Source organism: Peromyscus californicus, unplaced genomic scaffold (assembly GCF_007827085.1).
Source record: "Peromyscus californicus insignis strain IS unplaced genomic scaffold, ASM782708v3 Scaffold_4__1_contigs__length_199733344, whole genome shotgun sequence".
Lineage (NCBI taxonomy): Eukaryota > Metazoa > Chordata > Mammalia > Rodentia > Cricetidae > Peromyscus > Peromyscus californicus.
This window is the reverse complement of record NW_026294562.1, coordinates 90,311,572-90,327,937: the sequence shown is the minus strand read 5'-3', so window position 1 is coordinate 90,327,937 and position 16,366 is coordinate 90,311,572. Positions and strand designations below refer to the sequence as shown.

At 46.8% G+C, this 16,366-nt stretch overlaps 1 protein-coding gene across 5 annotated transcripts in view; it reads left to right on the top strand.

The window, feature by feature from the left end:
• Bmal1 (basic helix-loop-helix ARNT like 1) overlaps positions 1-16,366 on the top strand; it is a 106,528-nt gene that overhangs the window by 77,943 nt on the left and 12,219 nt on the right. For all 5 annotated transcript variants that reach the window (XM_052763445.1, XM_052763440.1, XM_052763443.1 and 2 more), the window contains 4 exons: positions 1,055-1,134; positions 8,910-9,002; positions 10,480-10,597; positions 13,119-13,268. In XM_052763445.1, coding sequence (XP_052619405.1) covers positions 1,055-1,134; positions 8,910-9,002; positions 10,480-10,597; positions 13,119-13,268 — 441 coding nt within the window. The remainder of the gene's footprint in view (positions 1-1,054; positions 1,135-8,909; positions 9,003-10,479; positions 10,598-13,118; positions 13,269-16,366) is intronic.

Genomic DNA, 16,366 nt, shown 5'->3' with positions numbered 1-16,366 from the left:
GTGAATGTTGTTCTTGGAATTTTCCAGATAGTCTTGGGCTTGAAGGCAAACTTGGAAAGGGTGTTTGGCCCTATGTGACCTACATGGTGAGAGAGGCATGCCTTTGTATCCATATAAGGTCACTAGAAGTTACTTTTATTCTGACTTTTGATCATTATTAAAAATATAGAAATGTTTATTGTTAGCAAATTGGATGGAAAATTTCAAGGGATGTGGATTAAGACATGTGCCTTGTTAGTTGATGTGAAGGGCACAGATGTCCCCTTTGCCTCCTTCCTCGTGGTACCTTGAATTAGTACAGATGGGATTCATCCTAGCTCTTCACTGGGCCACTCACTGCTCTGCATGTTCCTGTCATTTGCAGCTGGCACTTGGCTTTGCTAAGCTATTGCTCTGGAGAATAGTAGATCAAGAGCCTTTTAAACAGAAGTCTGGTCCCCTCAGTCTGGGAATTGAAATGTGTGGGTGAGAGTGACATGGTCCCCAAGTTGCCAAGCTTATTAACTTGCCCAAGGAAGTGAACCCAGGGCCTGACAGCTTGGATGATTTCTCTAGAACCTGTGAAGTGGTGACTTGACAGAATTACTGGACAGCCCAGGACCTCAGACCTTTGGACCTCGGAACCTGCCCAGGAGACTCTTAGAGCTGTGGTCTTTGTGGGTTTTTTGTATGTTTGTTTTTGGTTTTTGAGACAGGGTCTCACTATGTAGCTCTGGCTAGCGTGGAACTCACTATGTAGACCAGGCTGACCTCAGTCTCAGAGATCTCCCTACTTCTGTCTTCTGAGTGCTGGGGTTGAAGGTGTGAGCTCCCATGTCTGTTTCCCCCCTTATTTGGAAAGTGTGCTTACTGAGTCTCCTGTGAGCAGTAGTGTTCTCTTTTCAATGAGATTTTTCTTGGGATGATAGGATTCTGTTCCAAGCCAGATCCACCAGGTTTTGGTAAAAGAAAAGAGATGGAACTCCTAGGGGTGGGTTCAGCCCAGGTTGCAGGCAGGGGAGTGTGATGCTGTCCAAATAGAAAAATTTGCCCACTCTTTCTTTTTCTCCCTAAGGTGCCACCAACCCATACACAGAAGCAAACTACAAGCCTACATTTCTATCTGATGACGAACTGAAACACCTAATTCTCAGGGTATGTGGCAGTTGTGGGAACCCTTTTCACGGCATTGGTTTCTTAATAAGTTTCAGAGTAAGTACAGCATGAGGGCGTCTGACATCTCAACACTGAATTCTCCTGGGCCTGCTTTCTCTCTCACTTCCCCCATTTTATCTTGGTTTCTGGACACATTTCACATTCCTTCCACGAAACCAGTCACTCACCTCCCTCTCATATCACTTAGGCAAAGAAGGGAAAGTCTACAGTAGTGTGATTTTAAGCCAGAGAAGGATTTTGTTAAAGATGGGAATGAGGGGCTGGAGCAATGGCTTACTGCTTTTGAGCATTTGTTGCTCTTGCAGAGGACCCAGGTTTGATTCCCAGCACCCACGTGGTAGCTGACAACCATCTGTAACTCCAGGGGATCCAATGACCCAGACACCAGGCACACATGTGGTACACATATATACATGCAGGTAAAACTCTCATACATATAAAATAAAATAAATCTGAAAAAGGAGGGGGTGAGTTAAGAGTCAGATTCCCTCATGGAACATTTAGAGAGGGTTGATTCTGGCAATGGGTGAGACCTTCTCTTCTAACCCAGCCACTGACACAAAAGCGCCATCTGAATCTTTAGATCTGAACCCATTCAGACATCAAAATCGCCAAAGAGCAGGCATGAAAGGGGGTATGCTTTCACCTGCTTGGCCTTCGTGCCCTCTCTGTCTTGCACATCTCTGCAGAGGGACGGCCAGGCTGGCACCATAGGAACTTAGAGCTTCTACAAAGGAGGCCTGCCTCAGGCTGCAGCTATGCAGAGTGAGGTGAACTAAGAAATCCAAAGGCGAAGAACCTGCATTCAGCAGCACGTCCTCTGGCACAGTGTAAAGAGAAAGAACAGAACTTTGTAACTGAGAGGTAGAATACCTAACCCCTCCCCAACGTGAAGGCTGACGGTGCCTGCCAGCCCCCACAGGATTGTGGCCATGTCTTTCAGCAGAAGTTTGCAAAGCCCAGGGTGGCTCCCACCTCTTTCCTGCTCAGCTTGCTCTCAGGCACACTGTACTGGACTGTTGGCTCAGGATGAGCTGCCTCAAGAGAGAAGCTTTCAGCTGCTGTGAACAGCCCTGATGGGTAGATAGGATTCTGTTTCTTATGTGACCGGTTCGGAGTGGGCCATGTGGGGGTGCTGTGATGGCTGTGGAAGTCTGCAGGAGCCAGACTCTCTCTCTGTTCACATAGCTGGCTAAGTGAGCACACTGGCTGATTTACTCCATATAGCAGGGGCTACACCAGGTCTGAGTAGTCAGTAGTCTTCTGTGTTAACTTGCCCTGCTTCTCCGGCATGGTCGTGGCTGTGAACTGATGTCCAGTCTCTTACCATTTCCAGGTGTCCACTTGCTAAGAACTTGCATCAACAGAAGGCATATTCCACTCACATGATATTTATGTTATTTAATTTCTTAGTGGGCAGAATAATAGGATCTTTATCCCCCCATTTCTTACTAGATCCTTTCTCCTCATTTTACTTTCATGCCATACACACAAATACACACACACACACACACACACACACACACACATATGTGTGCATTTTAAATCTGGATTCCACATATGAGAGCAAACATGATATTTGTCTTTCTGAGTCTGGCTTAACATGATCTCCAATCCTATCTATGGTCCTATTAATTTTAGTTTTCTTTACAGCTGAATAAATGATTCCATTACACACACACACACACACACACACACACACACACACACACACACACAGTTTTCCCCCTTTATCCATTCTACAAATTTTTTGATGAATGTCTGGACTGATTTAGATGATGTTGCGGTAATTAGCGGCAGGTCCTCATTCCTCGTGACTGGTGCAAATGGTCTTTCCTCTATGCCTTTACTAAGGATCTTATTCTAGCCCAGGCTGGCCTAGAACTCACTATGTAGCCCAAGCTGACCTCAAATTCTTGCAGTCCCCTTGTGTCGGTCTCCTGGGGGCTGAGACCTGAGCCACCATGCCTGACTTTCAGAATCTCTCATGAACAGAATGTGAGGTCAGTCAACCTGACCAGCTTATAATGTCCAGATACTCTACTTCCCTGCCTTGTGAACCTAGACTGACTCTACCCAGTACTTGCTCACCAGCAACCATCTCCTCTGAGAAGGAGCCAACCCTGGCTATCCTCATAGCTCTTGGCACTGGGAGTATCCTCACAAAGCTCTGCTCTCAGCTGTCCCCCAGGCCCAGCCTCTTTGCTTGGCTGTCTACTTTACAGAGTGCAGCACTGGTTGGAGCCTGCAGTGCTGACTGAATCCATGCTGATTTTGCCACCTACCTACCCTCCATAGAAACACTTGGCTCAGGTCTTGGGTTCAAGCCCGACTCTGCCCAGTGTTCCCACCAGGCTGTCAGTCATTTTCTTCCCAGGCACCTTTCATGCCACATCCCCACCTTAGCAAACCCTGGAGACACTTCTCCTGTGAAATATGACTGTAAGGCAAATGAGGAAGTTATTAATATCCTATTTTTTGACATAATGAGGCTTCTAGCAGATGGTGCCAGGAAAATTACTTCCCCCACGCTGTCATCCTTCACCCTGGCCCAGCTTAGGGACCTGAGCTTCCTTCCCATGGCTGGTGGCTTGACAGGTTCTCATATTGAGTGATCCTGCCCCCTTGTTCTTACTTTTCCATCCTAGGACAGTTGCCTGCTCTAGCCCTTTACATGTTAGGACAGTTGCCTATGCTGGCCTTTTACATCCTAGAACAATTGCCTGCTCTAGCCCTTTATGTCCTAGGACAGTTGCCCACACTGGCCTTGTACTTCCTGGCACTTGAGTTCATGCCCTAGTTCTTTGAACTAAACTATATTCTATATTCTAAAAGGCCTTCTTCTTCTTTGTGAAAAGAACAGACTTACCTTTTTTTTTTTTTTTTTTTTTTTTTTTAAGGATTTGTCAAGGACTTCTGAATGTTGCGGTAATTAGCAGCAGGTCCCTGTTCCTCCTGTGACCAGTGCAAGCAGTCTTTCCTCTATGCCTTTACTAAGGATCTTATTCTAGCCCAGGCTGACCTAGAACTGTCTATGTAGCCCAGGCTGACCTCAAATTCTTGCAGTCCTCTTGCCTCGGTCTCCTGGGTGCTGGGATTCCAGACCTGAGCCACTATGCCTGGCTTTCAGAATCTCTTAGGACCCAGGGGAGCGGAGTCGTAAGAGCAAGTGCATGAACACCCCCACCATACCACCAGAAGACTCCAACAAGTCTGAGTGGTCATCCACGGAAAGTTGTCAGGAACATTCAGACACATGTTGCTAAAACAACCTAACCCCTTGCTATTGCTCTGGCACCAACTACTTCAGTCTTTCTACCAGATGTCTTGTTTCCATCCTGGTCTTTGTTGGCACTTTAGATTTCACCTGAAGAAGGGGAAGGAAGAATTTTATGATGAAGGTTTTTTTTTTTTGGCACAAGTGGGACTCCAACCTAGGACCTCATGCCTGCCAGGCAAGCATCTCATCACCACTGTTGCTTGTTTTCTTACAACACAGATAGCTTAGCTTTGGATGGAGAGGTAAATGGTTAAGGGCAGTAGTTCCTGAACCTACATACATTTGAATTGTGTTTGTGTGTTGGACGCATGCATGGGGAAGAGGGGTGTAGACAGACTTTTCTTTGGGCCGCTAGCTCCCCAGTAATGATGCAGAGACTTATTATTAATTAATTATGAAAGCTCAGCCAATAACTTAGGCTTGTTTCTAACTAGCTCTTATAATTTTAATTAACCCATTTTATTCATCTATATGTTGCCATGTTACTCATGGCTTTTATCACTCCTCCTGCATGTCTGTTACCCCTGCATCTGGCTGGCAACTCCTCCTTCTTCTTCTCAGAGTCTTGAAGTCCCACCTATACCTCTTCCTGCCTAGGTATTGGCCATTCAGCTCTTTATTAAACCAGTCACAATGACACATCTTCACACAGTATAAAGGAATATTCCACAATAGGATAGGGGCCTTTGTTTAAAGGAACACAAGTGACCTATCTTCTTGCCAGGCCATCAGCAAAACCCCAAACAACTCCACTGTAGATGTTGAATCTTGAAGGTCTGGAACACTCTCTGTGAATGAGGGTGTTCAAATTCAGGACAGGTGGCAGCTGAGGTTCTCAGGATGGGAACCTGATCTAATCTTAAAGGGTTCTTGCAGTCTCAGGTTCTATGTTCTCCACAGTGGTTGTTCAGTTTCACTTTTATCTCTGGGTATTAAAAATACCCTGGCAAAGCTTCTCCAGACTCCTGCAAATTTCTGCAGCTTACCCTACAGTAATGGGCTTTAACCTTGCACCATGAGCTTAACTAAGCCCTTTTCTCCTAAAGTTGCTTTTGTCAAAGTATTTTATCTTGGTAGCATGTAAAGAAACTAAAACACTATCTATACCATAAAACTTTAGAAACACTGGGCAGTGGTGGTGCACGCCTTTAATCCCAACACTCAGGAGGCAGAGGCAGGTGAATCTCTGTGAGTTAGAGGCCAGCCTGGTCTACAAAGTAAGTTCCAGGAAAGGTGCAATGCTACACAAAGAAACCCCGTCTCGGGAAACAAAACAAAACAAAAAAACCCAAAAAACCAAAACAAACAAACAAAAAACTTTAGAAACAAGTGTCACTTAAATTCAGTTCAGTGGCATAGTTCACTCACAATCTCTGTGTATCACTGCTATCTAGTGACGCAACTGTTCCCTCCATTCACTTGGGACCCTTGGCATCTGCTTTAGTGTATCTAGTCCCATCATCATCCCTTGTCATTGTTCATGCAGGTTTCATTCTGTACCTTGGTTTTCATTTCCTTTCTACCTCTGTAATTTACTCTCATATTCTCATGACAGACCCAGTAATGGGGAAGAGGGGTGTAGACCCAGGGTCCTGTGCTGTTTCCTTTGGGAGAGGGGGCAAGTATGTGCAGAATCAACAACACAGATTCTGGGAGGATGTTGAAACAATAAACTCAGTTTATTCAGGAAGAAGCAAGCCTTATATACCCTCCACCCCGGCCCAGGGGAAGGTCTGATGAATATGCATCTGCTGGTGTGACATGGTTGCCTCTCATTGGTCCAAGTCATCTCAGATCATGTCTCAGCTATTGTTGCTAAGGCCCTTAGGCAAACCCTGAGGTTGGCTCTCAGGAAGTATCTTATTACTGGTTTGGGCCAGTGGGCCCTCAAGCCTGTTAGGAACGAGTCATCTCACATATCCACCCCTTTTTATTATTTTATGGGACATGCTCAGTGGGAGCTAGGGTGCATTGCCCTAACCTTGTTGACCCCACCTTAGGAGAGCTCAGCATGATGGACCGTGCCTGTTTTAGGTTGGCTTGCCAAACAAGCTCTTACCCATCATTGACTACTAGCTCTTGAAGAGAGTCAATACTAGAGAGCTGTCTGGGCAGAGGGCTTTAGGTAGTAGCCTTCTGTATCTCAGTGAGCCATGCGTGTATTAGCTCTCTAGGAAGACTTTGTTCTGGGTGTCTGAGAGCCAATAAAATCTGTAGGGTCACCTTTGTGGCTGCCCTCTATTGGTGAACCTGTTGTAAAAGACATTTGAACAGGAGGATTAGTCAAAAATTCAGTCTCAAGGACATGGGTGGAACCCTAGTCATATTTATTATGCCAACTGAAGTCTTTCTGATGATGCATTAACAACCTTGTAGGGGGTGAGGCAATTGCCTGATATCTAGGCTCACATGCCAGTCGTGGCATGACTTTTACTAGTGCCGCAGTAGCAGGGCAAATCATATATTACCCCTATGAAGCTTCTTCTTTGTCCAGAGTCTCTTGGTCTGTTGCTGGATGCAATCTCTGGAGGGTATCCATATTGGTGTGGCAGTATTCTGGGGAAAAATGTAAGCATACCCTTGCCCCTGGGTTAATAGGGGAATAGGGGTTGGCATTGAAGGGTGATGGGATCCCTCCAACACACCAAGGGCAATGGTGGGTAAGTAAGCCTGTTGTCCAATTTGGGCTTGTGTGACAGTTAACATATGGTCCTCAGCCTGTGAGCATCTCAAGAGAAACAGCGATATTGTGTTGTATATTTAAACGAGGCTGAGCCTCAGCCTGGTCATCATAGGCAGCTCACCAGTTAAGGAAGACTGCAGGCTCCAACAAAGCCTTCATCAAATGGTACCAGTCATAATAAGTCTGTAAATGCATTGCCCATTGCCGTAGGACTTGCTCAAAATATGGTGAGTCAGTACCCAGTTCATTAGCAGCCTTACGGACCAAGGACAGGTCTGCAAAAAGGGTAGGTATCCATGGCTGGTTGGCCGCATTGGGGCCCACATTAACTGGAAATGTCATGGTGAACATATGTGGCACCATAGGTAGAATAGGCTGGGAGGTAGCAGCTGGCTCAGTAGGCAAGCATCAGGCAAATCACTCCATGGATACTGCAGTGGGGGGGGTAGCCGCTTAAGGCATGGGTGGGGGAGGGGCAGAGAGAGGGCTGCCGGTGTAGGCTTGAGTGCTGCCACAATCATTTCTTCTCTTTTTCCATCCTTTTCCTTTACTTTATGCCTATTCTCATCCATCTCCTTGTCATCAGAGGTGGAGGAAATCTCATTCATGGACGGAACAAAGGTGATAGATAAGTTGGTGTTACATTGTTCCTGGCAGTGCTTATTCTGGGCCTTAATGACCCCCTCAGTAGAGGAGGACTTTAGACCAGCAATTATAGCCAACAAAATGGGCATAAAAAACAATTGGAGGGTTACTACCGAGGCCACTTCCCTTTTTCTGGCCAGAAACAGAACTCTCATCCAAAGATCAGGTTCCCACATGTTCTCTGAAGAGATTCATGGAGCAAGCACCACAGCCTCCATCCAAACCCTTTCTAGTTCTAATCTTGTAGCCCAGAGCCCCTGGCTGCTTAGGAAGAACTTGAGGGCTCCAATAGGGGCCTCTTTACAGTGAAGGAGGAAATTTCCCATAGTGATAGAAGGTGTGATAGACATCAGAGACCATGGTTCCATTTCCTGAGGGTCCAGCCCTAATATGGAAACATCAAGAAAGCCTGAATAAAAGTATGTGCCACCCTACTGTACAGACAGACTCACAAACAAGACAAACAACAAGAAGAAAGTGGGAGTCCCAGCACTTACCTGCTGAAGGGACCAAAAGCACACAATGTAAAGGGGCCTATTCACCGAAATACACCACTCAAGGGGACTGCTCAACCAGTGCCACATGAGGAAAGGGAGACAAACAGGTCCCTGTTCGGGTGCCAGATGTGGCAGGGTCCTGTGCTGTTTCCTTTGGGAGAGGGGGCAAGTACGTGCAGAATCAACAACACAGACTCTGGGAGGATGTTGAAACAACAAGCCCAGTTTATTCAGGAAGAGGCAAGCCTTATATACCTTATATACCCTCCACCCAGGGGAAGGTCTGATGAATATGCATCTGCTGATGTGAAATGGCTGCCTCTCATTGGTCCAGGTCATCTCAGATCATGTCTCAGCTGTTGTTGCTAAGGCCCGTAGGCAGACTCAGGTTGACTCTCAGGAAGTATCTTATTACTGGTTTGGGCCAGTGGGCCCTCAAGCCTGTTAGGGCTGAGTCATCCCACAACTGTCCATTTCTTTTTTTACTGATATCCTTAGTATTGTCTCTAAGCATCCTCTTCCTCTAATGCCAGTGAAGGTGTCAGTGTGTGACCTCATGTACTGGAGACTTAGAAAACAAATCCCTGATTTGCTTTCAGATCATGTGTCCTGACCTGTGATAAATTGATTATCCATTTCTCCTGATTAGGCAGCAGATGGATTTTTGTTTGTCGTAGGATGTGACCGAGGGAAGATCCTCTTTGTCTCCGAGTCTGTCTTCAAGATCCTCAATTATAGCCAGGTAACGTTGGAGCCCCTGCTAGCGGTTGCCAGCTTTATGGTAGTTAGAAGTAGCACCCCAGTTTTTCAGAAGAATTAAAGTATATGGGCCACATGTGATACCCTTCTTCCAAAAATTCTTAACTGCTTATCAGAGAGGCGAATTTAAACTTAGGAAGAATTTTAATGGGTCCTATATTTCCCCCAACTGGAGAAGCTGACTCTTGAGTTTTCTTATTGCTACAAAATAAAGATCCCACGTCTGTGGACTAGCAGTGGGGAGTGAAACTGTCTGACAAGGGAGAGAAAGGCAGACAGGTAATTAATACCCAAGAATAAGAACCTTGGAAACTTACTCCACAATGCTAGGAAGCTCTGTTGAGCCTTGGCATCCTCTATACATTAATAATAATGACCCAAGTGGTCTCAGTTTCTTGTCTTGTTGCTGTGATAAAACACCCTGACAAAAGACAACATAAGGGAGGAAGGGTTTATTTACTTCAGCTCAAAGTCAAGGTTACAGTCCATCATGGAGGGAAGTCACAGCATCAGGAGCTTGAGGCAGCTGGTCACATCACATCCACAGCAAGCAATGGATGCATGCCAGCCCCGCCTCCCATTCTCCATTTATGCAGTCCAGGATCTCAGTCAGGGAATGGGCCTGGCACAGTGGGTGGGTCGTCCCACATCAATTAACAATCAAGATTACCCCTAGCAAGCATGCCCAGATGCCCATTGTTCAGGAGATTCTAGATTCTGTTAACATTAACATTACATGATTTTTTTTGATTGCCTGTAGGATTAAATAGGAGGGGCATATGAAAGTTTCTTAAATAATCATTTCACCTATTATGTTCTCAGAATATTTGTTAATTTATTTACTCATTTACATCTTGATAGTTGTATAGAAGCATGGTAGGCAGATTTTAATCAAAATGCCATGTCTATAAATGAGAATTCATGTAATTTTAGCTTTCCCAAGATGTTTTACTTTTTTATTTTTCTTCTCAGGGCACTCATTAAGGGAGATTTGTTATCCCTGTGAGCAGATACAGGTGACAAAGGCACACAAAGATAGGACTTGGCTAGTTGGACTCTCACCCTAGTACTCAGGTGGCTGAGATAGGAAGGTCATGAACTTGAGGACAGCTTGCACTACATAGAGTCCCAGGCAAATTCTATGTCACAGGGAAATTCTGTGTCAAAACAAATACCCCTCAAAAAAAGAACAAAGGGGCTTAATGTTAGAGCTGGAAAAGGCCCACTCTCTGTGGTTTTTCTTTTTAAGGTCTACTGGGGAACTCAGGGGTGTTGGACAGGTGTCTCTTCCTGGTGTCTGTCTAGGCAGAGGGCTGGATGTGTGTGCAAGGTCACATGAGTGCGTGAGATGTTCGGGCTTACGAAGGCAGAGTAGAGACCGGGATTATACAGACTGTGAGTGCTGCTGTGTCTTCCGTATCTCACTGGCGCTGACTTGTCCATTCACATTTCATCCACAGAATGACCTTATTGGCCAGAGTTTGTTTGACTACCTGCATCCTAAAGACATTGCCAAAGTCAAGGAACAGCTCTCTTCTTCAGACACCGCCCCCCGGGAGCGACTCATTGACGCAAAGAGTGAGTGCAGGGGAGGCTCTGTGCTTCCTTATGCCCACCCATGCATGCCGCCACCACACGGCCCCACCAGTGCCCAGGCACAGAGAGCCTCTCCCGTCTTACCTCTCTGCCATTTTTCTCCATGACAGCTGCTTGCTGTGGCTAACTGGACTTACTTACAGTCACTTGGGTTTATTCACACTGTAGTCTACTTACAGAAGAGAAGTTTCAATGCCTGAACTTCGTGGAAGGAGGAACTGCTTTAACTTGATTCTATCTGATTTCTGGTCATTTTTTTTTTTTCCCAGAGTCTAGAACTTCCTAGTAGCATGCTCCTGAGGTGAAAGGGCTCACACTGTCTTGTTCTCCCAGGACAAGTTCTCTCTGTCTCTCTCTCTGTCTCTCTCTCTCTGTCTCTCTCTCTCTGTCTCTCTCTGTGAATTGCGCTTATGCATCCTCAGAAGAGAAACCTGAGAACACTTAAAATGTCATTGTTTCAGCCTGGCGGTGGTGGCGTATGCCTTTAATCTTAGCGCTCAAGGGGCAGAGGCAGGTGGATCTCTGAGTTTGAGGCCAGCTTGGTCTACAGAGTGAGTTCCAGGGCAGCTAGGGCTACACAGAGAAACCCTGTCTCCAAAACCAAAAAAAAAAAAAAAAAAAGCCACACTTCCTACAGCTTAGGGTCAGCATTTCTCTCTCCTTAACCCTTGTTCCCCACAGACATTCTCTGCTTCTCAGATCAAAACCCAGGAGCTGGCCCTGCGGGAGGCTAGGCACACATCCTGCCTCCAGCTGTCACTAGCTGTGTGGCTGTGAGGAAGTTGTTCACCTCTCTGTGCCTGTGCCCTCACCTGCGAAACAGACCGATTTCATTGGGCTGTTGAAAGATGAATGGTATTGACTTTGCTACACAAAGAATGTAGATGGTTCCCAGCGCATGGCAAGTGTAGCACTGAGATTGGACCCATCTGGGCCCAGGGCAGTCGGGCCTAAAGGTTTTCTTGTTTCTCAGCTCTCTGTGTTGATTGCTGATGGAGATGGTGTCAGAGAACTCCCCTCAAAGCATATTTGCAGGAAGTTGTATATCTCCATAAAGGCAGACTTTGGCCCTGGGACTTGTTTGTTGTCGTTTGTAGCCTGGCCTCGGCACCTTTCACTGACCTAAGGAGAAAAAGATGAATGACATTTTGTCCTTGAGACTCTTCTCACATGGTCTGGAGACAGGGACATGGGCAATACCCTGCACAATAGTTGTAGCTACAATAATGCCAGGCATGGAGCATGGGATGGGTAAATCTCACTTAGGTATGGACAGGCACCATTGAGTCTGGCACCTAAGGTGGGTTTGGAGAGATGGGTTAATGTATGCCAGGAGGAGAAGAGAGATGAGCAGAGGAAATGATCTGTGGATAGGTACCAGGTGGAGTCTCATGACCTGTTGCCTTTACAGCAAAATGTGCAGGGAGAGAGATACAGTGAAGGGAGCTGAACCAGTGGGGCAGGTTTGAATTGGCATTCTAGAGAAGTTAGTAGAGTCAGTGTTGTGGAGGGCAATGTGGAGAGAAGCCCTAGGCAGTGGCCACTACTTGGCATGGCTGTGGTGCCCCCCAGTGGTGTCTGCAGTCAGCTTTCACAACGATGAGTTGTGTAAGGAGGCGTGTGTGTCAAAGTCCCCCAGGACCTTTCAGAGTAAATTCATAGCCTGACCTCACAGAACAAAATGGTAGCTTGGTAGAGGCCATTAGGCCCAGGGTTCCATCTGCAGTGCCATGGTTAAAACCACAAGTCTATTTTTGGGTTTGGGGTAGCCACATGAGTCAAAAGTAAGAATAAATGCAAAGCTAATTATAACATCTTTCCTAACACAATGAATCTAAAATATTATCTTGATGTAGTTGTTACAAAGATTTAAAGATTTAACATTTTTTTGTGCTGTCTCTGGAATCCCGTATGCATGCACTCACACAACCCTTTTCAGTTCAGAAAGGACACAGTCCACAGCAGCATGACACTAGTGGCTGTCACCTGGAGCACACATCTAGAATGGAGTCTACGAATTGGGCCCCCAAGGGATTCTGACTCCAGTCAGCCTGGAATTTTAAGGTCATCCTGTGCCCCCTCCAATTCCAATATCCCAATCCTGTGCATCCTTTGGGTAGGACCCCTGTCCTTTGGCTGGGAACCAGGTGTCTGCCACTTACTTGGCACTGATTATTAAGTTTCCCTGTTTTCAGTCCTTGTTGGTATACCTCCATTTCCCTGTCTTTCCTCAGCTCCTGTTAGGCAGGAACACATTGCTGTGTTTCTTTTGCCCCCCTGATCACCCATGCCACGAGTGCTGCTCTATTTCCTGCCCACGTGTAAACGTTCCCACGTGAACACTGGGCTTCTCCATGCATCTTCTGACCTCTCAGCCCGAGAGAAATTTGATCGCATACCGTGGTTACCAACAGTGAGGCAGTAAAGGCTACTTTTGAGGTCGCACTGCCCCTCCTGACAGACAGCCTGGCCCTCATTTCACTCCATTTTGTGTTATTTGCAGCTGGACTTCCGGTTAAAACAGATATAACCCCCGGGCCGTCCCGACTGTGCTCTGGAGCTCGCCGCTCTTTCTTCTGTAGGATGAAGTGCAACAGGCCTTCGGTGAAGGTGGAAGAGAAGGACTTCGCCTCCACCTGCTCAAAGAAAAAAGGTACAACTAGCAGCCCTTTCCCATCCCGGCCTTAAGGAGGCTTGCCTTGGGTCAGGGCTTTTCAGATGGCCAGAGCAGCAGCTCCCAAGCTTGAAGTCAGGGCCTCCTCTCCCCTTATAGCCTGGGGCAGCTAAAATGGGGGTGGGGAGCCATGAAGCCCTGATGTGTTGCCATGGGCACAGATTTGTGAATAGGCTTTCTGTATTTAACGTCTGTTTAATCCTGATGTGGCTTGGAAAAAACACACTCAGCCACAGTTCTGTCTCTTGAATACCCACCCTTCTAGAATCCTCTGGGCCAATTTCCCCAGTGACCATGTGTTAAATGCGTGGGATGCTGTTCTTGCTTCTTGCAGCATTCTCTCCCTGGCCCCTTTGGCTGCCTCTCCTCTCTGTCCTGGGGCTGCTGTCTGTCCTCTGTCCACATTGATGTATATATATGTAATGTCACTCACAGGTCAAAAACTCCCAAGTTTACATTTCTAGCTCAGGCTTCTCTTTTGAACTCCATGTATGTAGGTTAAATCTACCTTCTTATAGTAAGTCTCAAGGGTATCTGCAGAATAGCCACTGGTTCCCTGACCTGGGCCTGCTAATATTACTGATTTAAGTTATGGTATTTAGTTATGCCCAGGCATAACCTGAGTTGTTTTTTTTTTTAAGATTTTATTTATTTTCATTTTATGTATATGAGTGTTTTGTTTTTGTGTAATATCAGTGTACCACATGCTACCTGGTACCCACAGAGGCCAGAAGAGGGCATTGGATCCCCTCGAACTGGAGTTGCAGATGGTTGTAAGCTGCCATAAGGATGCTAACAACCAAACCCTGCTCTTCGGCAAGAGCTGCAAGTGCTCTTCCACTCAGCTGTTTCTCCAGTTGTGGAACCAGAGATTTTAGGGAAAAGCCTAGGCTCCAGCAGCTGCAACAAGCCAGGTTAGGCCACTTGTCCCCAACAGAGAGACAGGTGATGGTGACAAGCAGAGAGAGATGTCTTCAGTGTGGCCACACTGGGGAGAGGAACAGATAAAGGGGTCCAGTGGCCCCGAGTCTGTCTTTTGGGGAACTGATGTGTGTTTAGGACTAAATAGAGAAAGAACTGGAGCAAGGGGCGAGCCAAGTTACAGTTGTGGTCTAGGCATGGTCTCGCTGAACACTGTCTCAGCTCGCTTCCTAAACAGTGGGCCAGATCTGTCCTACTATGATGTGAAGCGGCAAGGCAGGCTTGGGGGACAGTCGCTTCTGTTCCAGGGTGCAGCCTTGCCCTCATGGGTAACTGCCCTCATTTGGAGTGGACTGTTCCTCTTGGGTTTGTTCTTCCGAAGTCCAGGGTGATAGCAGGTTTGGAGCAATGGTTTACCTTTGTGCCTTCAGCCAAAGTAAAGGAGGCAATACAAAATGAAGGCAGAGAAGCCAGGCTGGCACCCTGCCTTGCCTGTGCTGCGAGTTACTCCTCTGAGGCCATGTTTCTCAGCCAAAGCAGCTTCTGAGAGCCTGTTTCACCTCTTGGAGCCAGCTACCCTCAGCTGTCTCAAGGCTGAGGTAGACACTGTGCTTTCTGCTCCTCCACACAGCTGTGGGGTGGTCCTTTAACAGTGAATCTTATTGTTCCCTACCTGCCATTTAAAACTCTTCATGACTTCCTGCTGCTCTTGAAGAATCATGCTAATTAGCATATGATGCAAATGAGGTCCCTGCCACTCCTCAGTACATCTGAGCCATGCTGGCTTTCCCTTGGGTACTGCCTGCCAGCCCCTTTCAAGGTCCGATGTCTACACTCCTCCCCACCTCTGATTGGAATTTCTTTCCAGTTTCTTCACCTTCTCCCTGAAGACACAGACTGCCCGAGTCTTCTCGTGGTACCCCACAGACTTCCTTTCTAGTGCTTTCTCACAGATTTTTGCAGGATTGTGTAAAGGGGGCCTCCCTGGCTACCAGGCCGCTCAGATGTTTTTATGCTGCCTGATGGGCTGTTCAGTGTTGAAGTCCCTAAGTGTAGATGTGTCTCAGTTAAAAATGTTTCTCTCTTTTCTGTCTGATCTGCGTTCTCTTCCCCAAATCGGTGAATGGCAGCAGCAACCACACAACCCTGAAATAGGGGAGCCATCCATGTTTTCTTGTTGTCCATCAGTATCTTCTTGTTGTGTGACATTCATACCAAATCCCAACCATTCTCAGAGGCAGTCTGCTTCCTACCCACCCTGGGATGTCCAGTTCCCATTGTCTCTTGCCATTTTCTGCATCTTGCCTGTGCACCTTGGAGCCCTCCTACTTCTGCTTTCTACTCTCTTTCATCCAAAGTGCTTGATTTTTCTGTTTCTACATTTACATCCTGCTGGAGACCCTCCATTTCTTCTCTGCTAAACACATCTGTTAACAAATAACTCAGGGTCTTTATAGGCCTCAAAGGCCCTGCTCTACCTTTCCCACTTTTTTCTCCTTTTACTAATTTATTGTGTGTGTATTTGTGTGTGTGTGTGTGTGTGTGTGTGTGTGTGTGTGTGTGTGTGTGTGTATGTGAGAGAGAGAGAGAGAGAGAGAGAGAGAGAGAGAATTCCATGATGTGTTTGTAGGTGTGGGTGTGGGGTCAGAGGACGGCTTTCAGAAGTTGGTTCTCTCTTCCCACCTTATTTTGAGGCAGGGTCTCTCTTGTTTCTGGCCGCAGCACTGCATACTGGCCTGTGAGCTTCTGTCTCCGCCTCCCTTCTTGATGTAGGAACGCTAGGATAATTTCACCCCACTAGGCAAGTGTTCTTATCCGGGGAGCCGTCTATGCAGTCTGCAGTCTGCATCTGTGCCTTTGTTCACCATCACACTGTAAAGACACGCCCAGTGCCCTGGCCAGCACTCATGCTCTCACCTGACCTACAGCATTGGTTTTTGGGGAGTCTTTTCCCTGAGATGGTCTGTTCCTCTTTGCTGTGTGCTTTGTCATGCCTTTGGTACAGGCTCTGCTAAGTACACATGACGCTGGGCCATTTCTGTTTGCTCCATGCACCAGGTGACTTCTTCTGGAGAGCGCAGCCTTTTTTTTGTCCATCTTTTGAGACTGCATCCCACTGCCAAGCCAGCACTGACACTCACCATGGGCTTTTGCTT